This window comes from Notamacropus eugenii, chromosome 1, assembly GCF_028372415.1.
Source record: "Notamacropus eugenii isolate mMacEug1 chromosome 1, mMacEug1.pri_v2, whole genome shotgun sequence".
NCBI classification, from domain to species: Eukaryota; Metazoa; Chordata; class Mammalia; order Diprotodontia; family Macropodidae; genus Notamacropus; species Notamacropus eugenii.
In genome coordinates this window covers 650,836,488-650,848,548 of record NC_092872.1, presented here as the reverse complement: position 1 = coordinate 650,848,548, position 12,061 = coordinate 650,836,488, and the positions used below count along the sequence as shown (strand labels likewise).

At 35.9% G+C, this 12,061-nt stretch overlaps 1 protein-coding gene across 12 annotated transcripts in view; it reads right to left on the bottom strand.

Moving 5' to 3' along the window:
* The window catches only part of CCDC88A (coiled-coil domain containing 88A), a 158,593-nt gene that overhangs the window by 120,821 nt on the left and 25,711 nt on the right, over positions 1-12,061 (bottom strand). For all 12 annotated transcript variants that reach the window (XM_072635531.1, XM_072635532.1, XM_072635534.1 and 9 more), the window contains exon 3: positions 10,579-10,687. In XM_072635531.1, the coding sequence (XP_072491632.1) occupies positions 10,579-10,687 (109 nt within the window). The remainder of the gene's footprint in view (positions 1-10,578; positions 10,688-12,061) is intronic.

Sequence of the window (12,061 nt, the reverse complement as noted above, 5' to 3'; positions counted from 1 at the left end):
GAAACTCTCTGCTTCTTTCTAATCTTGCATCTTTCAGACATCTAAAACTGACACTCTGGTAGACCTCTTAAACTCAGTATGCTGAAAGCTGAAGTCATTATTCCTCTTAAACCCTCTCCCCTCCTACCTTTCTGGTTACTATAGAGGGCAGCATTATCTTCCCACATCTCATGCCTGCAACCTAGAAGCTGTGGTGGACTCTTAATTATCTCTCAGGTCCCATATCCAGTCTGAAAACCATGGATTTCACCTTTCTAACATCTCTGGAAATACATCCCCTTCTCTCTTCTGATACTGACACTAACACTTGTTAGTGTACTTTTCACATACGTTAAAAATATGTTTTAATGTTTTCATTTTGTTAAAGATGTATTTCTAGTTAATCTAGTAACAAAAACCAATTTTTAAAAATTGTATGGTGATCTTTCAGTCTCCAAATGATCCAAGATTGGGCCATTTGTTTTTTGGTGATTTCTTTTTGAAATATATTTTTAAGTATACAATTATGTACATCAAATACTTTTCTAATACTGAACCAGGCTGCATTACTGGTATATATTCCACCTAGTCACAGTGTAAGATCTTTGTATAATTGTAATCTTCCTGCAAGTATTTAAATTTTTTGCATCAATATTCATTATGGAAATTGGTCTATGGTTTTCTTTTTTATATTTGTGCTCTTCTTGTTTTAGATATCAGCATCATATTTATGATGTACATGGAAAGTGGTAAGATTCCTTCTTTACCTATTTTTCCAGATAGTTTTTATAATATTGGAATTAATTGTTCTTTAAATGCTTAGTAGAGTTCACTTCTGAATCCATCTGGCCTTAGGGATTTTTCTTAGGGAGCTCATTTATGGCTTAATTCTATTTCTTTTTCTAAGACAGGGCTATTTAAATATTCTATTTCTTCTTCTGGTTATCTGGGCTATTTACATTTTTGTAAATATTCAACCATTTTACTTAGATTGTCAGTTCTACCAGCATATAAGTGGCTAAAATAACTCCTAATAATTGCCTTAATTTCATCTTTATTGGTGTGCATTCACCCTTTTCGTTTTTTAAGACTAGTAATTTAGTTTCCTTTTTTAAAAATCAGATTAACCGATGGTTTATCTATTTTATTGGCATTTTTCATAAAACCAGTTCCTAGTTTTATTAGTTCAATGGTTTTCTTTCAATTTTTATTTTCTTGTTCCATTTGCAGGACTTCCAATTGTGTATTTAACTGGGGATTTTAAATTTGTTCTTTTTCTATCCTTTTTAGTTGCATGCCCAATTTATTCATCTGCTCTTTGTCTATTTTACTGATGTAAGCATTTACAGATATACACTTTCCCCCCTCAGGTTTGGCTGTATTCCATAAATTTGGTATGTTGTCTCATTGTTGTAATTCTCTTTAATGAAATTATTGTTTTTATAATTTGTTACTTGACCAACTCATTTTTTAGGATTAGATTTAATCTATGTTTCCATGGCCCTTTGCTGAATATCATTTTATTGCACTATGTCCAGGAAGGGATGCATTTAATATTTCTGCATTTACACACTTGGTTGTGACGCTTTTATGCCCTAACGTATGGTCAATTTTTGTAAAGGTGCCACGTATAGCAGAGAAAAAGGTATACTCCTTTCTATTCTCATTCAGTTTTCACCAAAGATCTATCATATTTAACTGTTCTAAGATTCTATTCATCTCCTTAACTTCTTTCTTGTTTATTTTATGGTTAGATTTAACTAGTTCTGAGAGGAGAAAACTGAGGTTCCCCCATTAGTATAGTTTTACTGTCTGTTTCCTCCTGTGACTAATTTAACTTTGCCTTTAAGAATTTTTATGCTGAGGATCTAAAACAACTCCAAAAGACTCACGAAGGAAAATGCTGTCCACATCCAGAGAAAGAACTCTGGAATCTGAATGCTGATGGAAGCATACAATTTCCTTTTTCTTTTGTGGTTTTATTTCTTCTTTCTCTTGGTTCCTCCTATTGGTTCTAATTCTTCTTTACATCATAACTAATGTGAAAATATGTATAATATGAATGTGTAAGCAGAGCCTATATCAGGTTACATGCCATTTTGGAAAAGGAGCAGGAGGAGAAGAAAATTTAAAACTTAAAATCTTATGGAAGCAAATGTTGAAAACTAAAAATTATTTTTAAAAAAGAATTTGTATGCTATGCCATTTGGAACATGTATGTTTAGTATTGATATTACTTCATTATCTACATTACCTTTTAGCAAAATGCAATTTCCCTACTTATCTCTTTTAATTGGGTCTATTTTTCCTTCTTTCATCTGCGAGCATGATTGCTATCCGTGTTTTTTTTGTTTTTTTTTTAACATCATCTGAGGAATCACAGATTTTGCTCCAGTCCCATGTTTTTACTCTGTGTGTCTCTTTGTTTCAAGTATGCTTCTTGCAAAGAACATATTGCTGGATTCCACTATCTGCATCCATTTTATGGGTGCATTTATTCTATTCACATTCATAGTTATGATTATTAAGTGTTATTTCCACCCATCATATTTTTTTTTTGGTTTGTCCTTTTCTCTTTTTATCCTGTCCCTTCTCAAAAATCTGTTTTGCTTCTGATTACTAACTCCCTTAATCTTCTCTCCCTTCTATCGGGCTTTCCCTTCTTTTCTCTCTTTCTCCTCCTATTTATTTCCCTGTAGGGTGAGATAAATTTCTATACCTGAGTATATTATTCCCTTTTTGAACCAATCCTGATGAGAAGAAGGTTCTCTCTGCCACTCATCCCCCATGTACTCCTTCCCCATGTACTCCTCCAAAATCTTCCTTCTGAACCTCTTTTCTGTGAGATAATTTTCCTTGTTCTTCCTCTCCTTTCTCCCAGTGCATCCTTCTTTCTCACACCTTAATTTTATTTTTTTTTAACATATCATCCCATCATAATCTCCTCACACCTGTGCCCTTTATGCATACTCCTTCTATAAGTGCCCTAATAATGATAAAGTTCTTAGGAATTATAAGTATCATCTTCCCATGTAGGAATGTTAAACAGCTTAATCTTAATGAGTCCCTTAAGATTACTCTTTCATGTTTACTTTACTTCTCTTGAGTACTGTATTGAAAGTCAATTTTTCTACTCAATTCTGTTCTTTTCATCAAGAATGCTTAAAAGTGGAAGCCAAGATGGCAGAGTAGAAAGACGTACGTCCTCTAGCTCTTCCCCCACAGCCCAGAAAAAACCTGTAAAGAAAGACTCTCAACAAATTCTAGAGCAGTAGAAGTCACAGAAAGACGGAGTGGAGGAGATTTCCAGCCCAGGGTGACCTGGAAGGCTGACGGGAAAAGTCTGTTGAAGCAGAGCCCAGTTCAACCTTAGCAGTGAGACTCTGGGAGGAACAGGACTAGAGCAGGCTTCGGAAACGAAAGCCATGGAAGCAGCAGCAGTCTGCAGATCCCTCAACCCACAGGCGCCAAAGGTCAGTGAGAGGGCTTTTTCAAGGCAGCAGCAGAGGCTGGGCAGAGGACACTTATAAACTAGGCAGGCAGGCAGCAGTAGGCATCCATTGGTACACTGTTGGAGCATTGAGCAAAAAACCTCTGGGGGAATTGAGCAGCTGATCTGAATCTCCGCGCTGAGCACTGTCCTGGAGTGAACAGGAGCAGTAGGACCCTCCTCTTTACAAAAGATTCAGAAGTTAAGTAACTGGCTTGGAAAATGCCCAAAAGAAGGGGAAAAAAAAAAAGACCATAGAAGGTTACTTTCTTGGTGAACAGGTATTTTCTTCCATCCTTTCAGATGAGGAAGAACAAAGGATACTGTCAGAGGAAGTCAAGCCTTCTGCATCCAGTACCTCCAAAATGAATATACAATGGGCCCAGGCCATGGAAGAGCTTGAAAAGCAAGTCAGCAGCTTGCTAAAGGAGACCCAAAAAAATGCTGAGGAAAATAACACCTTTAAAAATACGATAACTCGTTTGGAAAAAGAGGTCCAAAAAGCCAATGAGAAGAAGAAGGCTTTAGAAAGCAGAATTAGCCTAATGGAAAAGGAGTTTCAAAAGCTCACTTAAAAAAATAGTTCTTTAAAAATGAGAGTGGAATTCAGAGAAGTTAATGACTAATATGATAAACCAAGAAGTTGCAAAACAAAACCAAAGGAATGAAAAAATAGAAGATAAAGTGAAATATCTCATTGGAAAAACAACTGACCTAGAAAATAGATCCAAGAGAGACAATTTAAAAATTATGGGACTACCTAAAAGCTATGATCAAAAAAAGAGCCTAGATATTATCTTTCATGAAACTATCAAGGAAAACTGCCCTGACAGTCTAGAACCAGAGGGCAAAATAAATATTGAAAGAATCTACTGATCACCTCCTGAAAGAGACCTGAAAACAGAAACTCCTAGGAATATTGTGGCCAAATTTCAGAGTTCCCAGGTCAAGGAAAAAATATTGCAAGCAGCTAGAAAGAAACAATTTGAATATTGTGGAAATACAATCAGAATAACACAGGATCAGGCAGCATCTACATTAAGGGATCGAAGGGCTTCGAATAGGATATTCCAGAAGTCAAAGGAACTGGGATTAAAACCAAGAATCACCTACCCAGCAAAACTGAGTATAATACTTCAGGGGAAAAAAAATGGTCATTCAATGATATAGAGAGAGGACTTTTAAGCTTTCTTGATGAAAAGACCAGAACTGAAAATAAAATCTGACTTTCAAACACAAGAATCAAGAGAATCATGAAAAGGTAAACAGGAAAGAGAAATCATAAAAGACTTTCTAAAGCTGAACTGTTTACATACCTACATGAAACATAATATGTGTAACTCCTGAGACTTTTCTCAGTACTTGGGTAGGTGGAGAGATTACATATGCACATACAAACACACATATAGACACAGAGCACAGGTTGAGTTGAATCACAAGGAATGATATCCACAAAAAATAAAATTAAGTGGTGAGAGAGGAATATATTGGGAGGACAAAGGGAGAAATGGAATGGGGCAAACTATCACTCATAAAGGAGATAAGAAAAATCTTTTTCAATGGAGAAGTAAAGGGAGGAGGTGAGACGGGAAAAGTAAACTTACTCTCGTCACATATGGCCTAAGGAGGGAATAACATGCTCACTCAATTTGGTTTGAAAATCTAGCTAACATTACAGAAAACAAGGGGAGAAGGGGACAAGTGGGATGAGGGGGATGACAGAAGAGGAGGGCAAATGGGAAAAGGGAGTAATTAGGAGTAAACACTTTGGGGAAAGGACAAGGTCAAATGAGAGAATAGAATAAATGGGGGACAGGGTAGGATGGAAGGAAATATAGTTAGTTTTATACAACATGGCTATTATGGAAGTCTTGTGCAAAGTGACACATATATAGCCTGTATTGAATTGTTTGCCTTCTCAGTGGGGATGGGTGGGAAGGGAGGAAGGGAGAGAAGTTGGAATTCAAAGTATTAGAAACAAATGTTGAGAATTGTTATTGCATATAACTGGGAAATATGAAATATAGGTAATGGGGCATAGAAATTTATCTTGCTCTTCAAGAAAAGAGAGAAGATGGGGATAAGGGAAGGGTGGGGTACGATAGAAGGGAGGGCACATTGAGGGAAAGGGTAATCAGAATGCAAGATGTTATGGGGTGGTGGGAAGAGAGAGATGGGGAGAAAAATTGGAACTCAAAATTTTGTGGAAATGATGTAGAAATCTAAAAATAAATAAAACTATTTTAAAAAGCATTCTTAAAAGTCCTCTATTTTATTAAATAACCATTTTTCTGAAGGATTATATTCAGTTTTGCTGGGTAGGCAACTCTTGGTTGTAATCCTACCTCCTTTGCCCTCTAGGATATCATTCCAAGACCTCTGATCCATTAATACAGAAACTGCTAAATCTTGTATGATCCTCACTGTAGCTCCAAGATAACTGAATTGTTTCTGGTTGCTTGAAGTATTTTCTCCTTGACTTGGGAGATCTGGAATTTGACTATAATACTCCTGAGCATTTTCCTTTTGGGATCTCTTTCTGGAGGTGATTAGTGGATTCTTCAATTTCTATTTTACTCTCTGAATCTAAGATATCAGGGCAATTTTCCTTTGTTAGTTCTTGAAATATGATGTCTAAGCCCTTTCTTTGATCATGACTTTTAGGAAGTCCAATAATTCTTAAATTATTTCTCCATGATCTGTTTTCCAGGTCAGCTATTTTTCTGATGAGATATTTCACATATTTTTCCATTCTTCTGATTTTGTTTTATTGTTTCTTGATGCCTCCTAGAGTCATTAGCGTCCATTTGCCTGATTCTAATTTTTAAGGAAGTATTTTCTTCAGTGAGATTTTGTACTTCTTTTTCCATTTGATCAATTCTAATTCTTTTTTAAAATTTAATTAACTTATTTGTTTTCAGTTTACAACAATCAATTCCATAAGTTTTAAATTTTCTCCCCCTCCCTCCCTAAGACAACATGTGGTCTTATATGGGTTCTACATATACATTCTTATTAAACACATATTCACATTAGTCATGTTACATAAAAGAATTAAAACAAATGGGAATGTGGATGGCATTTTGTATCCAGAGTCCTTTGGAAATGTTTTAAGTCCTTGCATTGCTGTGAAGGGCTAAGTTTATTAGAAACTGTCCTCACTCACTGTGGCTGTTACTGTGTACAATATTCTTCTGGTTCTGCTCATTTCACTCAGTATCAGTTCGTAAGTCTTTCCAGGTTTTTCTGAAGTCCACCTGTTCATCATTTCTTGTAGCACAATAGTATTCCATTACATTCATATACCACAACTTGTTCAGCCATTCCCCAATTGACGGACATCCCCTCGATTTCCAGTTCTTGGGCACCACAAAAAGAGCAGCGATACATATTTTTGTACAAGTGGGTCCTTTTCCCATTTTTATGATCTCTTTGGGATACAGCCCCAGAAGCAGTACTGCTGGATCAAAGGGTATGCATATTTTTATAGCCCTTTGGGCATAGTTCCAAATTGCTCTCCAGAATGGTTGGATCAGCTCACAGCTCCACTAACAATGAATTAATGTTCCTATTCTCTCATATCTTCTCCATCATTTATCATTTTCCTGTTTTGTCACAATAAGCCAATCTGATAGGTATGATGTAGTACCTCAAAGTTGTTTTGATTTGCATCTCTCTAATCAGGAATGATTTAGAATCAATTTTGTTTTTTAAGGCATTCTTCTCTTCAATAGATCTTTATGCCTCTTTTATTACCTGACCAATTCTGTGTGACTTTCTACATTCTTTTGTTCCTCTTCTACCTAACTGTTGACTATCTTTTCATAATTTTCTTGTATCCCTCTAATTCCTCTTTCCAATTTTTTCTCCCTTTGCTTTTCAAAATTCTTTGTGAACTTTCAGGAATTTTTGTTGGGCTTATATCCAATTCATTCTTCTCTGAGGCTTTGCTTGTAGCTACTTTGATGTCACTGTTGTCTTCTGGGTTATTGTCTTGATCTTCCCTATCATCATAATAAATTTTTATGGTCAGGTGTTTGGTTTTTTTTATCAACCAAAGTGGTTATCATCTAAGGAAAGGTGTGGTCACTGCTATTCTGGCCTGTGCTCTAGTATCTACCCAGAAAGGGAACTTGTTCTGCTGTAACCCAGCGCCAGAACTCTTCCTTGCCTTGGGACTGTGACCAGGTCCCTTCTCCTGCAGTTTCAGTTACTACTGCTCCTTTCCGTCTTGGACTTGAAATAAGGCTCTCTACTCCCCCATGAGAGTAGAAGCACTTTTCTCCACCTTGGAACCTCAACCAGGGCCCTTGCCCCCGAGACTGCAAGTGATGTCATTCTTTTTGGCCTAGGCACTGCAACTTGGAACCACGCATGGGCAATGCAAGGAAGTCCTGAACCTAGCATGAGCAAAGGATCCTCTGAAATCTCCTTCTGACCAACTATAGACCAAGAGCTCCTGAAGCTGCTGCTGCCACCAATGTAGCCTCCTCCAAGGTCCACTACTAGCACCAAGGCAAAGCCTGTGCAGCAGCTCCCAGTCACCACCATGATGAAACAGACTTTTCCTGTCAACCTCCCAAGTTGTCTTAGTCTGGAAAATTGTTTCACTTGACCTTTTGTTGCTTCTGCTGCTCCAGAATTCAATTTGGGGAATTTGGGAAAGCTCAACTAAGTCTACTCCACCACCTTGGCTCCACCTCCCTGGTATGTTCTTTTAATGTCAATGCTTTTGCTTTTGTTCTTTAAGATTGTCTTCCACTTCAGTATATTTGTATTTCCAACCAGTTGTTCTCTCTTTGGCTTCTTTGGACAGACCTGACATTGTGGATTTAAGTTTTTCTCATTTGCTAATTATTTCTCCTTCACAGTCCACAAATTCTGCCATTTGTTACTTGTTAACAAATGTTAAGTTTTTTCAAGATTCTTATTTCTTGGTTGAACCACATAGGAACATTCTGCTGTGATTCTATGCTTTCTTGGGAATCCACAATGTCTTCTGTCTCACCAGGTAATGGTAGTATCTTCCTTCTGTTTTAATATCTTCTCTCCTGATTGATCTATTTGTGCTCTAAGTTTTTAATTGAATTTTCTTTCTCCTAAGATCAATAGTAGTAAGCCTATTGCTCACCTTCTGACTCCCAACTTTCTGATGGCAGTTTTACCACTCAGGATCTGGACTTCAAAATTTTCTAAGCTTCCTCTCACACTAGGAAATTCATATTTCGTGGGCTCTGAATACCTCCAAAATGCACTCCAAGAGACTTCTGAAGAGATAGGACTAGAGCCAGGTAAATGCCTGTCCCCATCCTTTCAAGCCTGATGCAGCCCCACACTTATACCGGCCCCCTGATCTAGTTTCCTCTCCTCTTTTAGTTCTTATGCTGCCCCAAGGAGAGTGTGTTCCATCCTTCCTATATCTTCTTGTACCTTCCCCTTCTTCACAAGTGGGTAGGTAGTGAGGAGTTCTGTTACTTTGCAGCCACAGAATAGTGGGGTAAAGGAGAGGAGCAAGGTAAGCTAAAAGAGACTGCAGCAGCAGCAAGGATACTACTGACTCAGCTCCTGAATCAGGTCATGTGTTCTTCTAGAATGTGGATAGAAGAAAGTGTTAGGGAGAATTCCTGAGTGAGCTAGGTATGGACTAGCATTCTCTGCTATTAATTTTATAAGCCTCTCTCTGAGCCTGTCATGCTTCTTAGTATCTCAGTCTATGAAGACAACTGTAATTGCTTTTCCTCTAATGCATAATTCCTTTCTGGGGGATAGACTGGAAAAAATGTCTAGTGTTCCATATCTAGTTGATCACATTACCCAGAAGCTGTCCAGACCATTGCAATGCCTTTTAATTGGTTTCCCATTTTCCTGCCTCTTTCCTCTCTATTACAGTTGCCACACAGCTGCCAAAATAATGTTCCTAAAGAAGAGATCTAATCATGTCACCCCCCCCATACCATAAATTCCAGTGACTCCTCCATGACTCTAAGATCAAATATTATTTCACCTTTATCTCATCCTTTTTAATACCTATTTTTATAAAATATATAATTACCAGTACAGAAGTACAAGTAAATAATTTAGAAATAAGCAAGTATATATACAAATGTGTTGTTTTAAAAAAAATTTTTTTTTACTGTTACAAGTATTCAGTTGAGAAAACTAGAGACCACTGATCTAAATAACCATTCAATCAACTGCTTCTATAACTTTTTCCCTGCTTTCAAATTGTCTGTTGGCTATAATAAAAAGAAAAGGGAGACTATCAGAGATAAACATCGTAAGTCTTAAGCAGTATGTTCCTAAGTTTGGCTATCACACACACATACACACACATTTTAAAAAATCATTTAATGGAAACTTCTGTAGAAAAATCCAGAGAAACATCAAGTGATCCTCTTAGGAATATCTAAAAGATTTACAAAGAAATAAATTACAATATTTTCAAGGTTATATACTTTATCTGAGTATATTTCAAAAAAAGGATCACATTATAACAAACCCTGAAGTATTATTTAAATAAATATAAGTAGAATATTTAATAATTTAAATAGACAGGGACAGAATTATAGATTAGCCCTGTGATTTCACTGGTATGGAGACTCTTAGGCAAGGGAACACCAATGCAGGTCTGCACTTTCTCTGTAACTTCAATATCAAACAAAAAACTGCCCAGGTCACAAAGCCAGGATGCGTCAGAAAACCAGATCTTCCTGGTCAATTTTATCTATATGGTTGTGTCTAAAATGACAACAACATTTGCGTATTTTAAATGCAAGAGAATGATTTAAAATATTTTATTCTCTTAAGTACTCCAAACATTCTCCCCTTATACTTAACAGTAAATGAAGTAAATTGTCATAGAATTAAATTTAATAAACATTTATTAAGTACCTCCTATGTTCCAGGCACTATACTAAACAGTGGGAATGAGAGTCCTAAACTATGTCTTATTATATCATTACTATGTCAATATAAAATTGATAGTACATATCATTATCAATATAAAATGGAAAACATTTAAAGTTAGGCTTATAACATAATTTGAATGTGTGTAAATTCATCTATTAAAACTGGCTTTTTGTTTTAAATAGACAAAAAGAGTTGCTTACCTGGTAATAAGATTTGATTTGTCTAACCAAAATGGATAAATTTTGAATTCTAAGTGAGGCATCATTGTTGACTTTTTTATTTACTCGCTGACTCTCCAATTTTGGGTTACTGTAAGAAACAAACAAATACTTTAGCCTAAAAATATGGAAGATTAATAATGTTTGCATATTTTAATAAAGAGGACTATATGTTTGCATATTTTAATAAAGAGGACTATATCATTAATACTATTATAATACATTCTAAATATAGCTGCTATCAAATAATTGTTATCAAATCTTCATTTGCTGTATAAATACAAAATAGCAAAAAAAATCCATACATCACGGCTTTGAAATACATTTTTAAAGTTTCCTTTTAATATATCCAGTGTTCCCAAAACAAAAACTTTTATACAATTGGAATCCAATTCTAAGAATTTCCAAAAAGGAAGAGACTAAGCATGTATATAGTACCTACTATATATCATGCACCATACTAAGCACTTTTACAAATATTAGTTCATCTAATACCCTCAACAACCCTGAGAGGTAGATGTTATTATTATCCACATTTTACACACGAGGAAACTGAGGCTGAGGTTAAATGCTAGTGAGTATCTGAGGCCACATTTAAACTCAGATCTTTCTGACTCCAAGTCCAGTGTTCTATCAACTATGCCACCTAGCTGCCCTGAAGGAAAGAGGGGGAAATGGGTTTAATCCTCACCTCCACTGAAGTTGTTTTACCAGAGTGAGTTTTTAATTTTTAAACAAGGTCTGTATCTCCTATGTTCCAGGCAATATAAATACGAAATAAGAGAGTCCTAAACTATAATATATCTTAGTATATTATTACTATATCAATATAAAATTGATAGTACATATCATTATCAATATAAAATAGAAAACATTTAAAGCCCCTTTATCTGACCAAACACCAATTTGAGTGAATCAAGAAAAGAAATCAGAAACAAACTAGAAATACTCCAAAGGACTTTAAATATTCAAATGTGGAGGACCTAGAGGCTGTCATGGTCACTAGGCAGTACTGAAAAAGACCCTAGGAACTTTATTAGAAAGCAAATCAAAAATTGCTGGGCTCATAATGACAAAAAGTGAAACATTCATTGCCCTTGAGAAATTTACAGTCAATCAAAGGGGAAACAATATATGCATCCATAGGTATGTACAAAAAAGATGGGTGGGGAGAGGAATTAGAAGCTGGAGAATCAGGGAAAAGTTTAATATTGAGAGTGATATATGAGCTCAATCTTGAGCTGATACCTGAATGAACTACGTATTTTAAGAGGCACAAGTGTGCCTTCCTCATGGCTGGTTTGGTAACCTATGAAAGTGTATCCCATGTGTAAGAAGGGAATTATCTCTCCTTTATTTGCTTTGTTGTTTAAGTATTTACTGTTCTGAACTGTCTATTGTAAAGCTTCCTCTAATTGGCTAGAGAATGTAAATCTATTAGTGGTTCTTAGTAAGAGTCGGTCTA